The sequence below is a fragment of the Ostrea edulis genome, chromosome 1, assembly GCF_947568905.1.
Source record: "Ostrea edulis chromosome 1, xbOstEdul1.1, whole genome shotgun sequence".
In the NCBI taxonomy this organism is placed as follows: Eukaryota; Metazoa; Mollusca; class Bivalvia; order Ostreida; family Ostreidae; genus Ostrea; species Ostrea edulis.
Window position 1 is genome coordinate 90,923,818 of NC_079164.1, and position 15,668 is coordinate 90,939,485.

The 15,668-nt window shown below is 35.2% G+C and overlaps 1 protein-coding gene across 3 annotated transcripts in view; it reads right to left on the minus strand.

Moving 5' to 3' along the window:
* LOC125674898 (ski oncogene-like) overlaps positions 1–14,019 on the minus strand; it is a 28,324-nt gene extending 14,305 nt beyond the window's left edge. The window contains exons 1-4 of one of the 3 annotated variants that reach the window (XM_048912266.2): positions 13,861–14,019; positions 12,708–13,716; positions 2,227–2,405; positions 358–447 (exon numbers count right to left, since the gene is read on the minus strand). In XM_048912266.2, the coding sequence (XP_048768223.2) occupies positions 358–447; positions 2,227–2,405; positions 12,708–13,598 (1,160 nt within the window). In that variant the 5' untranslated portion in view covers positions 13,599–13,716; positions 13,861–14,019. Of the gene's footprint in view, positions 1–357; positions 448–2,226; positions 2,406–12,707; positions 13,717–13,800 lie in introns of all 3 variants that reach the window. The other 2 variants (XM_048912274.2, XM_048912260.2) reach the window with 2 other exon arrangements.
* Between the last annotated feature and the right edge of the window lie 1,649 nt (positions 14,020–15,668).

Consider the following 15,668-nt stretch of genomic DNA (forward strand, 5'->3'; position numbering starts at 1 on the left):
ATCTCACACACAACAGTTAACAAATGTCTCAAAACAGTCCTCCTTCATGCTCTGTCTGCATCAGTTCAAACTGATCTGTTCTAGACAGAATTGGTGTAGATATATTTCAAATTTCCCTGTCAGTTGTGTTTATTTACATACTTAAAAAAACCTGCTAAATCATCAATCAATATATAGATACAATATTGCATATTCATACTCCTTCATGACCCATGCCAGACAATGTAGTCAGACTTTCATTTAACAAAAGTTCACCTCAACATGCAAATTACCATGAACTGAGGTCTTCTAAAACTGACTTCTGTATAGAATGCATTTTTTTAAATTTTACTTTTTACAAAATAAAAGTATTCTTACGATTTGGTATCTGCATCTGTGACAACTCTCTCTGGATTTAACAATACTGGAGGTCCCCTGTGTAAGTAAGCAGGTGTATTCTCATTAGACCTATAAAGACAATAAATATAGGATAATCACTACAAATACATAAGTTTACATTACATGTTAATACTAGTCATGATGCAATTTATAGCTCTAACAATTTTAAAGACCCTGTTCAAGATAAATCACCTTGAATATATCAATTGCAAATAATGATATACAACCCAATCAGACTTCATACTTTGAACCATGTGTATGGTAATTCTTAACTATAAAGTTGTTGTTAATGTAATCTGAAATATACAAGTGCTAAAGAGTCAGATCATTTACATAGAGGAACTGATGCAAGACCACAAAAAGTGATCTGACAGTTTATAGCACCCAACTTTAAAAGCAGTGACTGGCTTATACTGAAAGTCAATTACTTCTTGGCTCCCCAATATTAAAAAAATCATTCCTTTAGCTCTGGAAGTCTTGAGCAGACCTGGGACTTTGACCTCTTGTTCATGGCAGTGTACTTTATATAATTCACAGGTGTTGCAATATGCTTTATCAAGAGTGTTTATGCATGGACAAAAGAAGTTGGGAACGCTTTTCATGTGTATTAAACAGAGCTTCTGATAAACAAAATAATTTCTCTTTTCTGCTCCCAATGATCAATCTACCTCTATCCATTTTCTTACAGTAGCACGCCACCAAGGCCACATCTGCCAACAGTACCAAAGTAAAATATTTTTTTTAATTAGTTAGTAAATTTATTCCCTGCTAATGTTTTGTGTGAAGCAAGATATCATAAAGATTCTATAAAGAAAACTAGACATCTTTCTGATGAATTTTGCAAATACTTGGACACAGTCAACGGCAGCAGCATGCATGGATGCTGATTTCTGTGATAAACATTAATGCTGCACCACTATAAAAAATAACATTCTTCTATTGTATATCCCCTCCCCTCTCCAGTTCCTGTCAATGTACATTTTTCATGGAGGAGAGCCCAAGTAAAAGATTTGATTGATTGGTTGCTGGTAGGAGTTCTAACATTACAGTGATTTTTTGGGGGCCAAAATGCCATGTTTTCCCTCACTAAAATTAGCCATTTTTTCCCAATTATATATATGTTTTTCCCAATTTCAAATCTAGGGAAATTAGGCCATTTAAAAAAAAGGTTACCGTATATTGCTGACAAAGAGTAAATACGTTTTTTCTTCAGTTTTATTCTCCAAACCACTGCACATGCAAAATGTTTTGTAAAGAATATGTAAAACAGTAGAGGCATCCATATAAGCAGATATGCAGTGAAGTATATAGTTTCCAGGTACACATTAAGCCATATTGTTGACAATTTATTTTGACCGCCATTATATGTAGGGTCAGGATAATAACAGGAAGTGGCCAACAGTATAAGGATTTACTAAAATCCGAAAAATACAAACAGGAGAGACATTCTGGAAACTTGATTATTAATATAATATTTACAAGAGTATGGGTACAAATGCTGGTGAATTAATAATTTATTATTTTCTTTATGAAATTAGACAATAAATATTTCTTAGAAAAAGAAAATAATATCTATACAAGGTGTTACTTCAAATACATATTTAATGTTAAATAATGATTTATTTTATGATTTTAAATCAGATCTGAAATAAGCCTCAAATAAAAAAATGTTATTTGATTATTTTATGCATCTTTACCATTTTAATTTACTATGAATGATTTTTCCCAATTTGAGGAAAATGTCGCTAGTTTTTCCCAATTCAAAAAACAAACAAAAATCACTGCATTATCACTAATACTGGTTCAGTGAATAATATATAAAATATCCCAATACGGCGAGACACCTACACTTCTCTCATGATTGGGGGTGGCTCTGGGAGGCCTTTGCTGTCCTTCATGGCACTGATCATTCCTGGAGACCATGGTCTGAATGCTGATCCCCCTCCCTGTCCTGAGGCCTCGCTCCAGGAGACATAATCTCCATCATCACTCTTTGACCGCTTCGGTTCACTCAAAGAGTCGGTAACCTACAAGACAAAGATTGCAATCTAGCTCAACCGATGTAATAATGCTGTGGATTAACTCTGCACAGAGTCTGTGATGGAACTAATCCCTCTGTGTCATCTTATTCCAATTGTCAAAGATTTTCAGACCAGATACTTTTGAGAATGAATTAAAAGACATCTTAACTTCAAAAGAGTTTTAACTATTGTTCAGATCTGATCACTGCTGTTTGATCATTGTAACAGTACTAATTTGCCCTATGTTATCAATGTTTCCCAATTTTAATTTGAATCACGAAATCTTGTAACGAAATAATGAGGAGCCCTTTTAAAACTTAGAATACAAAGCATTACACACAGTGACACTTATGAATTGATTGTACTTAGAAACTAAAGCATTCTTTCGAGGAAAACAAAAATTTTGAGAATCTTTTGAAAGCATGCTCATAAACATCTTAAGACCGAAATATGCATTAGGATCAAAAAGTAACATCACAATTTTTACACCAAGATTGGACACTGGAAAAAAACCTGCCTGAAGTGGCTCCACAATAGAGGTTACAAGGCTGCACTTATTCATCAAGGATCTATCTGTGCCAAGAATTACTTTAAAGCAATAATATAGCTCATATCAACCTATATTTGCAACTGCCAAAATCGAATAATTTTGTCTCCCACACCTTAAAATAAATGTGTAATGCTTACAAGTTAAAGCACAAACTTTATATTTATATTGTCCAATTCTAAAAACAAATTATTCAAAAACAATTTATATTCAGCCTCATAATTTAACTTCCCCCATTGATTCCAGAGATTGTTGAAGATTAATTGCTAAGTGATATGGACTCCAGTGCAGTTGATGTATGTACATGTTACATGTTTTCCTTCAATTAATAATAGCTATAGTTTAAGAATGAATAATATAGTGTTTAATTATTTGTACACTTGCCGCATCCAGCATCATCAGTCACAATAACTTAACAGTATGCCCATGCAGACAAATTTCGATCAGGAAAGCTCACTTGGGGAGCTTTCAACCCAGATGAGTTAAAAAGGATGCTTATCATTGCTTTCATAAATTTAACCTATAGACTTATATATATGTATAGCTAGTACTAAAAATAGACTGCTTTGGAAGTTAAATAATGATGAGAATCCTTTCCCTGTGATCCAAGATACTGATTTCTTCATAGTGCCCTCCCTTAGCTTTTACTTTCTGATAAAATTTTACTCCAGCCATTGGCTCAATTCTTATTAGTTAATTATTATTTTTTTTGTATTCTGTTTACTGGTGAAACTTGAGAAATAAATTCAAATCCCAAGAACCATGTTAAAAAATGGGGCATCTTATCAAAAAGAAGGAGAAAGATTTTAGAGGAGTTTTACGACCATTTTGTAACCTAATGTATGTCTCTCAAGAAATCAATAGAACTTCTAAACGTCATGACACGCATTCTTGTTGTACAAAAGATAAGATCCAATTTCAAGTATGTTGGAAGTGCCAGGCTTTGTAAACATGTTCAAGGTTGCTGGGTACAGGGAGGAACACTCCAGTGAAATCTCAGCATGCCCCCTAAATATTTCACACTAGTGACAAGACTCTCAACTTATAGTTTCAGATTACAATCCATAGACTTTAGGACAGGAAGTGTTATAAAAAGTGGACTTTCTGAAATATACTTGTCTATGTAAGAGAAATACATAATAGATTGTAAACTTCCTCTGTTTTGAACCTGTCTCTAGGAAGATGAACTTCTAAATGCACATTGCCCCATTCATTCGGTACACAATAATTATATTATGTAACAGTCATGCTGTTATCATTTTCCCCCCCTTATTGGTTTATGATCACCAGTTGTGTATTGTACCATGTATAACCTTGCACATGACCCACATTTGATGCTATTAAATTATCACATAACATTTATATCAAGCTAATATGCCATGTTTTTGCCTGAGGGTGCATGACCTTTAGTGAACTTTAAGGTGAAGAGTTCAATTACATAATGACCGATTACCTTAGTTGGACAGATAGTCCTAAATGAACTATATCTTTATTGCAGTATAATTGTACATCCATTATGTAAATACATATATGCTATGGTTCTCTAATTTTAAGGTCCACACATTGTGAATTTATTGTTTACATCATGAAGATTGTGCCCTAATAATTTGTTTTCCACATTTTACAATTTTCTGACAAATGTGACATTAGTAGAACATAGGTGTAATAAGGAAGTCGGTTAAAATAATTTTTTTTTAATAGCAATCCAATTGTTTATCTGAATGATAAAGAAGAGGGTATAAATAGGATTACATTGTACTCCAATCCTATTCATTTACTGATTAAATATTGTTCAAACAAATTATTTGAATGATTACATACTGTATACCTGATCTCAAATCTGACTACTGAATACTGACAAGGGTGTTGTACTAGCTCATAATATACACACTAAAGGCAAAAGCACAAAACATTTTTGGAAGAAAAAAATCCATGTAACGAATGAAGCTAGCATAGATGTACACATGTAATACTTTCACTATTGTGGATGGTGTACACAAGCTGTATGAAGGTCTGATGGTGTACACAAGCTGTATGAAGGTTTAAGTTTGATATAGCAATATAAAATCATATCATCAAATGTACTAGATTTAGTATTGTCATGTAACTTTACCTAGGTTCTGTGAGAAGACATGTATTTACTTGTATTAAAAAGCAACCAAATGCATCGAAATGTACATCATAACCAGTACTCAGCACAACAGACAGGGTATTGCAAATTATACTAAACAAATTCTGTCTCTAAGTCCACATAATCAGTTATTTTCCCGTTCTTAATAAGGATTTTATTCAGCTTAACGATTAAACTTTTAGAAATTGTACAAAACCCAGAAGTATTGTGACCCCCTAGTCAATGCAATCTTTAAAAGTCCAAAAGACTATATAAAGTCTTTTTCATTATATCCCAAGCAACTCCACTACTCAGGTACAACCTACTATTGATTTGGCTGGGTGCCAATGTAATCTGGCTGACCGACTTTTGTGCATTTTTACCTGAGGCTCCTACCACACACATAATAGCTGGCAGACAGTAATTCTTCTCTAACACCTTGTCCATATTACATAATTAGACCAAGATATTCTGACCAGAGACCAGTTTAAGATCAATGACCTCATCTCCCAGCCAGTCAATCTAATATCCTGCTGTATGGTCAGTAACTATGCCTAAGCTCTGATGATGCTAAAATTGTATTCTGTAACTGAAATTAATATCATTTTTCACACACCCATACGAAGAAAACCCACATGTACATGTAGATAACATTCAAATATCTGTTAAAACCTGTCTGATGAGTTCCATGCTTGAAAGCCTAGGACAGGTGTGCATTTTAATAGCATACAGCTGTGTGGTTTTGAATTCCAAATTTATGCACAACATTATGACAAGATTGTGTTTTCTTACTGGCCTTAGTTATTTATAGTTCATAGACATTGTGGAGCTTCTCTTGCTAAGCATGCAGTTTATATGTCTATTTTGTTTCCAAGTTGCAATGACCAAAATCAATTTCGTGAAAAACATGATTTAAAATGTACAATTTCATAATAACAAAACTAGTGTTCAATTCAAAACAAAATATAATAGGAATATTCAATCTCAGACACAAGTGCACATATCTTACAGTTGTTATTCTCTATAATACATGATACAGACTCTGAAGCGTACTACTACACCAGTGGAATGGTGAACGAATGCTGAATGGTTTGAATGGAACAGGTCCCAGCGAGAACTTGACTGTGTCATAAATAGAAATTAAGCGCAACAAGTTTTCAACTACCTTGGCCAAGCGCTGTGTTGACCTACAATTACTGACTGACGCGCGAGTTCCGAATGACCAAGCGGGAACAAACGGTTTGAAGGAATGATTGGTTATAGATGAGAACTTAACCCTTTGGTTTGGGAATGGAACACTTTGGTCTGGGAACGGAATGCTGAACGGTTTGATGTGGGAATGGAACGGTTCTTATCAAGAACAGAATGGTAACAGAAGGGTTCGAATTGTGTACTAGTAGTACGCTTCAGGGTCTGTACATAGCAATAAAACAGAGAGCTACGTATACAGTCAATTCCCAATTTTCTGCTTAAAATGTGTGGGTGTGCAAGTACGTCTATTTTTCATTGCTTTCTCAAGATCATGATAATATCAAAGAATCTTCAACATATTTTTTCCAGATGAATGTGACAAAAGCGCAATATGACGTCATAGGATAAGCTAACACCCTGACAGTTACGGGCAGCACTAAAAACCCGGGAACGACTTTTTATCGTTAATGTAGCAGAACGAGTGAAAACGAGTGGATACAAGATTAAATAATCTGAGAATAGATAGAATCATGAACGAGCAGCAAATCAATATACGTTTCCCTTTGATAAATCTCAATATATATTTGGAGCAATATGGTCTAGCTATGTTTAATTGTTGACTAAGTTCCCATAAGTAAACTCACTACAATTCTGCCATTCAAAAAAACCCCAAAAAACTAGCTTTTCATCTCCATATTATGAAGAGTATTTATGTATGATTTCCAAAACAGACTTAAACTTTATGTTGTAATGATATCACTGTATCTTGTAAATATATAGGCTAGGTTAACTCTCTCAGTGGTTAGATTGTATATTGTTTAAAGTCCCTCTTGAGAATATTTCATTCAAATGGAGATGTCACCTTTGCCGGTGAAGGGCTGCAAAATTTAGGCCTGTGCTCGGTGATTACCGCTTTAAGCAGGGAGGGATCTTTATCGTGCCACACCTGCTGTGACACGGGGCCTCGGTTTTTGCGGTCTCATCCAAATGACCACCCCATTTAGTCGCCTCATACGACAAGCAAGGGGTAATGAGGACCTAGTAGTTATTCCAGATCCCATGGCACAGGAAATTAGTGCATTGTTAGATCGACGAACTAGTAATGCAATGGTCCTAGGGTTAATTTTTTTTCCTAAACATTCACTGGTCCAAGGACTACTATGGACTAGCAGGGGCAGATCCAGGAATGGCAGGGGTGGGGTGTTGGGGGGTGTTGGAGGGGCAACTTTATGAGACAGGGAGTCTAGGGGCTGCCTTGAGACCTCCAGTGGCTTTGGTGGGGGTCAAGGGGGCTAAATTGCCTCCGGAAACTCCTGGATTTTACAGATTTTATAGGGATTGAAATACATCTCCTATGTAGTAATTTTCCTTATATTCTGTCATTTTTAATAAGGCCAATTCAACTTAATTGATAGATTATCATCCCCGCCCGCCCCTCAAAAATTGGCCCGTCCAGAATTTTTTTATTTTACTGAACTTGCGAATTCCGGAAAATTTTCCATGTCCAACTCCAGTATTTACACGTCTTGTTTACATTGATTCATGAATCAGTGGGATAAGACATTTTTTAAAACGTGGATAAATTAGTGTTCTGTGATAATGACACGTGTATATAAGCTTCCTGAAACATAAAAAAAAAAATGTATGAAGAGACACCATAGATCGGAGAGAAATGTTTATTCGGAGTTCGAGTTTTCTCCACTGTTTACATATAGGTTATAGTGCAATATCCTTGACCCTATGACCACAGAGCACCCTGCCATGCCGTCAGATCCGTCATGAAAACGCTTGTATGTGGATTCAAATATCATTAATGTTCACTTTAAGGCTTTAAGCCTAAGCGTTTTGAAGACGTTTCTTAAGAATGAGAAAAAAATATTCTGATAAAATCAGATTGTTACACAGAAATAATAGGAATTTTAATCGGATAAAAACGGACAGTAAAAAATCTTTAGGATCGGCACATTTTAATAGGTTAGGTCGGGTTACCCGAAACACACATTTTTTTAAAGGCCTAAATAAACTAAGGTCCCTAAAAGCTGAGTTTTACTATTTTCACAATCAGTTGATTGAAGAAGGTCGCATTGTGACATCACTGCACTACATGACTACCTAACTAACGAGACTTTATGAATTGGGGGTTAGATTAAAATCAGTATTGTGACTAATTATCGCAATATTTCAGCGAACAATTAGTATTAAGAAAGACAAAATGCATATAATTTTGTATACTTTGAAAACATATGATGTGTCCTTTAAGAAATTAAGTCACTTATGACCTTAAGGAGGTATGCTACTCCTGAGAAATTGACATGGATAAAAAGTGGAGGCTTTGTACAACATTTTGAAATTGAAAACCTTCAAATTTACTTTATGAAATATTTAGCCCAAAAATGCAGTTTTTTAAGAAAGCAATCTAAAAAAAATATTTCAAACCCCTACTGGACTTGAACCCACGATCTACAGTTCAGTAGTCGACCTGCTAACCTACTCAGCTAGGCAATGATTTTTTAAATAAAATAGACAAATATTGCTGATATTTATATTTTCATCCATGTTTTAAAAGGATTGATTGATTGGTGTTTTCTGCTACACTCAACAATTTTTCAGTTATTTGGTGGCGCCCAGTTTTTATTTGTGGAAGAGAGAACCCAGATACAACAGTCTATGTGAAAGTTTTTTGGACCACACAGGACATTCGGTCCTATGTAATCAATGAACACACCGGACCGAACCAAATTTTGTCAGACCGAAAAACCTAATGTAAAAAAGTGAAACACGTGAAAATGCAAAACCAAGGAAATCTTATTTATTATACTTGGGATCCCTCCCGTATAATACTTTAGATGGTCCATGCGGTTTTAATCACATTCATTTACATATTTGGATTTGTGTGCTATTTTTTCTTATAACAAATATTTAAATGACTCCGCATCAAAATAGTAAAGTTCAAAACCGGACACTGAGACATCGGACATTTCGGTCCGCTGTAAAAAATGATGCATCGGACCTCAGGCACTGTACATCGGTCAGGTCCGACGGTCCGATGTCTTTCGCATAGACTGGATACAATGTACCTGGAAAGAGACTATCGACCTTCCGAAAGTAAACTGGGAAACTCTCACTTACCAGCGCGAGCAGGATTCAAACCCGCGCCGACCAGAGTTGAGAGGCTGTGTGGTATTGAGCGTGATACTCTTACCACTTGGCCACGGAGGCCCCTGTTTTAAAAGGAAGTCAGCCATTATGACAATGTAGAGTATACCTCTTTAAAAGTCTTTGCAGAAATATTTTGGATGAAATAACTCCAGTTTGGTTTTAAGAAATTGTTACAGTTGTATATATTGTACATAATAATACAGTTCTCAATACACCATCAGCGGTTTCCCCCCTTATATAATTGGTACCGATAAACAGTACCATTCCCAATTCCAAAAAATGCTAATTTTCCCAATTTTTAGACTAAAAATTCCCAATTCACTTGCCGAAAAAGAGACCACTGACACTGTAATTTACTTAGTCTGAAATGTTGTACGAGTAAACTAAAATGTTCACTTTCGACATCAAATCAAAAGTACATATCATGGCAGTGCGTGTGTTGTAGAGCTACGACAATTCTAGAACAAGCCTAGTACGATGATTCCTGATGTCTCACAACAGCACAGCAAATATTACCATAAAAAATTGTTTTGTTCTCTTTTTCTTTCTTTTAGTTGAAATCATTTGTCGATACATTGGTAGAAAATTCCCAATTTGTTTGATTTTGACACTATTTTCCCCAATTGAATGGGTATCAGTACCAGTGGGTAGAAAGGAAAACAAGAGGCCCATGGGCCACATCGCTCACCTGAGTCACCTTGGTCCATATCAGAAGACTTTCCATATATATTTGCATGTAAAACCGTGATCCCTATTATGGCCCCAAACCTACCCCTGGAGGCCATGGTTTTTGCAAACTTGAATCTACACTATGTCAGAAAGCTTTCATGTAAATGTGAACTTCTTTGGCCCAATGGTTCTTGAGAAGAAGATTTTTAAAGATTATCCCTATATATTTGTATGTAAAACTCTGATCCCCTATTGTGGCCCCATCCTACCCCAGGGGGCCATGATTTTAACAATTTAGAATCTGCACTATATCAGGAAGCTGTCATATAAATCCCAGCTTTTCTGGCTCAGTGGTTCTTGAGAAGAAGATTTTTAAAGATTTTTCCTATATATTTGTATGTAAAACTTTGATCCCCTATTGTGGCCCCATCCGACCCCCGGGGGCTATGATTTTAACAATTTAGAATCTGCACTACATCAGGAAGCTTTCATATAAATCTCAGCTTTTCTGGCTCAGTGCTTCTTGAGAAGAAGATTTTTAAAGATGTTTCCTATATATTTGTATGTAAAACTTTGATCCCCTATTGTGGCCCCATCCAACCCCCGGGGGCCATGACTTTAACAATTTAGAATCTGCACTACCTAATAAAGCTTATCTATAAATTTCATCTTTTCTGGCCCAGTGGTTCTTGAGAAGATTTTTTAATGACCCTACCCTATTTTTACCTTTTCTTGATTATCTCCCCTTGGAAGGTTGCTTGGCCCTTTATTTTAACAATTTAGAATTCCCTTTACCTAAGGGTGTTTTGTGCCAACTTTGGCTGAAATTGGCCCAGTGGTTTTTGAGAAGTCAAAAATGTTAAAAGTTTACAGACGGAGAGATGGACAGACAGACAGACAGATGGACGCCGGAATACGGGTGATCAAAATAGCTCACCTGAGCTTTTAGCTCAGGTGAGCTAAAAAACGCTGACCATAATTAACTTTCAAGCATGACCTTACTTTATCCCTTTACATTTTTCTTTCAATTAATCTGCATGCATGCTAAAAATAATATCATAATGGACCAAACACTGTCCTACTGGAATTCACATAAACAAATACAATAATCAATGGGGTTCAAATCGACTAGCAAAGTTCTGCTAACCCAACATGGCTTTAGCAAACAGGCAAAGTGTATTGAAGCTGGAGTTTTTTTAAAGATAAAATGAGGCTTGACAGAAGACAATACTTTTTCAAGTCCAAGAACATTGTATGGGAAGATTATATGTATCAAATTGTAGATAATCTAACCCAATCGAATTCAAATATTTTCACACCCAGAGTAAGACAGGGCTTGAAGCTAACTTTTTGTGTCACCAGTCCAGCCGGACTGATGGGGTATAATTTCAACCAGTCCGCAGAAAAATTTACCAGTCCAACAGTGTTCCAGAAATAATTAAACATATTTCGTTAATGTTATTAAAATGAAATTTAATTCAATATGCCTCAGACAATATTGTAACACTTAAATGTGGGATTTATATTTACAAATCAGATTCGTCTGATATCTACATATCGAAGCATGACAAATATGTGTATAAAATTTCATAAGTATAATTTCCAAAATTATGCTTTAGAAAATTAACCAGTCCCATGGACTGACTAAAACAAACGTCAGTCAGTCCGCCAGACTTTTAACCAGTCATAGACTGACGGGCATATGTTAATTTCGAGCCCTGTAAGAGGTTGTGTTATAACTGTAAATACAAAAACTTATTCAAAGAATTATAGATCCTTGACCTGTCAACCCTGCTAAATGGAACCCTGGATTTCGATCTCTCCTTTAAATGTTATCATTCACATGGGGGGGGGGGGGGGGGTTGTAAATGAATGACATCAAATTTTTATTTAAGAGGATACAGTAAAAAAAAAACAAAAAAAAAAAACAAACATGCAAAAAAAAAACAACCAACAACGAAATGGACCCATAGCTAACAAAATAGCAATTTCTAAATGACAGCAACTTTTCTATTTTCTAAATTATGTACTGCAAAAACAACAACTGTATAATGTGAAAATTCCTGGTACAAACACTTAAAAATTGGAGGTTTACATACTAAGGAGACACAATTTCTGCCTTGTTTTGTGTTCAGGTGATACCTCACCACAGGGCAGAGTGTACTACCTGGCCACTTTCAGTGCAATGGTTTTAAGAAAAGATAAATCCTGGTCAGATGCAATGTAGCAAAGGAATTTTTAATGAGCACTAGCATGAGAATGTTATTTAAGCATGGTGTAGCTCACATACTAAGCAGTATTTTACTCCGACCTCTTTTTTCTCAATGTCAACGAATCAGTATACACATTTTACTACAAGTACATAGTTATTAAACTCAGCTGATAATATATGTGGTCAACACAATCTTACTTTTCAATGCATATTGGATAATTCTTTTAAAAACTCACACTTTTTAGAGTTATTACCATTTTAACAAATATTTACTTCGTAATCTTATCATAATTTACATTGTACTTTACTGCTTTAAAATTATGAAAAAACGAAGACTATATCATATGACTATTACTACATTTTACACATACATGCAAAATATGCCAATTACTATATTATTCATACAATCTAACTTTTTACCTGTTGTCTTTTGCGATTAGCATCAAATTTCGCTTTCATTTTCTCCAAATCCCTTTGCAGCTTGTCTTTGCCCTCCTGATCTTTTGCGAGGAGCAGATAGGCCCTCCATTTGGAGGAATCAAATCCCCAGTGACATGTATTATTTTCTTGTGCCTTATGCGAGTGCCCCACAAACTTTTGTGGACTGAAAATTCCCATGCAGTCACAACACTGAATGCATCTGTCACTGGCAGAAGTGTAGTTTTCCGGATGAAAAATACCTTTACATTTTCCGAAGCATTCATGATACACTTTAAAACTCGCCCTTGAGGGTGGTTTGGAGTATCTTTCTGACGACCTGTGAAGTAACGAGTTACACAGGCGCTCAGCATCAGTCTTTGTAATCAAACCACAACTGGGTGCACTAAGTGGTAAAATACCAGTCACTTTCAATATTTCTAGTTGCTCTTGGTTGCATCTGGAACAATAGATATGCAATTCGTCACACACGGCATTTATCTGTTGCAAACTAAACTCACGTAAAACAGTGTTCAGTATCTGGGGCAAGCACAAACGTTTCTCCCCTCCAACACTGAAGCATGCGATTGTTTCGTCCTCCAAATAAGTGTCTAATTTCTCGCTTTTACTAGAATCCATAGGTGTAAAAACCGGTCCGAAATGCTGAATGGGAAACGGTGGAGGGGCGCGTAAAGATCCGAATTCCATTTTGTCTACTGTCGGCAGTTTTTTAACCAGTGCCTTTCTGTATCGTTCCAACTCGGCCATATCAGAGAGTAGCGTAGGAAATACAGTAGGCCCAGGCCCTTGTAAACTTCTCATAGCAGCAGTCTGGTAACTTTTCAAGACCCTTTGCAAATGAGGGTTACCCCCCTGTCCACTAAGATGTTCCATGAAAACAGAATCTCTCTCGGCTCCCGTGGTCCCAACATTCACGTGTTTTCGCTCCGTTGTGTATCGCGTCTAACAGCATACTGTTAAAGCAAAATACTTCGCTGTTCCACCAATTGACCTGAAATGATAACACCATGTCAAACATTGTTTTGCAAGAAATCATATTTATCGATCAAAAAAATCTTAATACTATATTACTTACATCATCATATCTGTTTTAGAAGAGGTTTTGAAGGTTTACATATAAAAATACGAAAATTACCGGAGCCCCCTGTCTAGACCAATCCATGTATATTTGGGTTTCATGTCGCCAATGTGTGAACCTCCCCCGTAATTGTCTGCATTAACTATAAATAGTTGTAATCAAACGAAGAACATGGAAACAGTTTCTTTTTCATGTTCTTTCCTTTTCAACATTTTCATATTAGTATTATTTAGTATTGACTCTAGCACACACCTCTCTGGTGTATATAATGATATATATTTATAATACTTCGATGACTTCCCTAAAAGCTTGCTCTTGATAACATTGTCGAGACGACTGGTGATGTCACGCATACGTCACAGTGTCTATATCATTAATGTACAGTCTATTTCAATATTGTATATGTATTCATTTTATGGTGAAAGAATATTTTCTTGATTTTACTATTGTACAGTTCTTCAAAGTTTGTATTATAATTTAACCATCAGCTCAATATGTTTGTGTTTTGTTTTGTAAACTTTTATATTTGTAGTCCTAAAAATGTAAATCATACTACGACATCAATCGTATTTACTTTAGTAGTGTTTATTCTATTATTCGTCGCTTCCACAAATTTATAAATGAAGAGAGAGAGAGAGAGAGAGAGAGAGAGAGAGAGAGAGAGTTTGAGAGAGAGTTTATATATTATATAAATAACCTACATACTATACATTTTGGGCATTGTCTGCATGTTGGACATATTCTGGATCCTTTTTCGTTACATTATTGGTTTGTATTGTACACAGTGCCGACTTTAAATAAACTTTACTTACTTATTACAACTGAGACAGCAAAAAAAAAAAAAAAAAAAAAACAACAAAAAAAAACCAAACAAACAAACAAACAAAAAACAACTTTATGGGTGTAATTTCAGAGTTGAAAAGAGCATGTAAATCTCACAGTATAAAATATTTCCATGCTTGCGAATTTTTTCTCTATCAAATTTTTTTTTCTTTTTCTTTGATTTTTGTAAGTTTGTGACTTTTGTAGTCCAGCTGTAAAATTTATTCTATATCATGTATATATGTATGTATATACACTCCTATAGATTTTAAACTGTGTACTATGTATATGATATCAAATCAATTATAATTTAGAATAAATCATGCATCTCATGTGCTTCTTATTTTGCAAGAACATAACGTACAGCTATTAATTTTTTTTTTTTAACTTTAAAGATTTAAACTATTACACTGTAGCTGTTCTATGTCCTTCCTCATTCTCAAACCAATTTATATAATTTACATGTAACGTCGTCAGTACTTCCAAGGACCTTTGGGAAAATCCCAGGAGCTTTTGCAGGGACGGATCCAGAAAATTTTTAAGTGGGAGGGGTTACGATTCAAGTTTATACCTTTTTCGCCAGGAAAAGAGGGTTTGAAAGGTCCAAAATGGCAATAATAATAATAATAATAATACATATAATAACATTAAAAAAAAAAGAAGAAAAAAGAAGAAGACGATTTTGATATTTTAAAAAAGTTCAATCCCAGCCCGAAAACCCCCTGCACATTAATACATAGATGCACAACAGAACCATACTTTCCTATATAAGGAGATAGAGAATTTCAGAAAACACACAAGTATTAACAAATAAGTAATAATAATTACATGTTTCAGGGCTTTTGGTTTTAGATTTATAAAACTTATAAAGAGTAAAAATTGCATGGCGTCGAACTATCCCCAATGTAGAGACCACAATAAGGGTTAGGAACGGTGTTCTTCAAACTTAAACTTTACTACAACATTCCAGTGACTGACAAACTGCTGAATCCTCAAAGTTGAATGATGGATACAGTTCGTTGAATATCCTTATGTGGCCATGT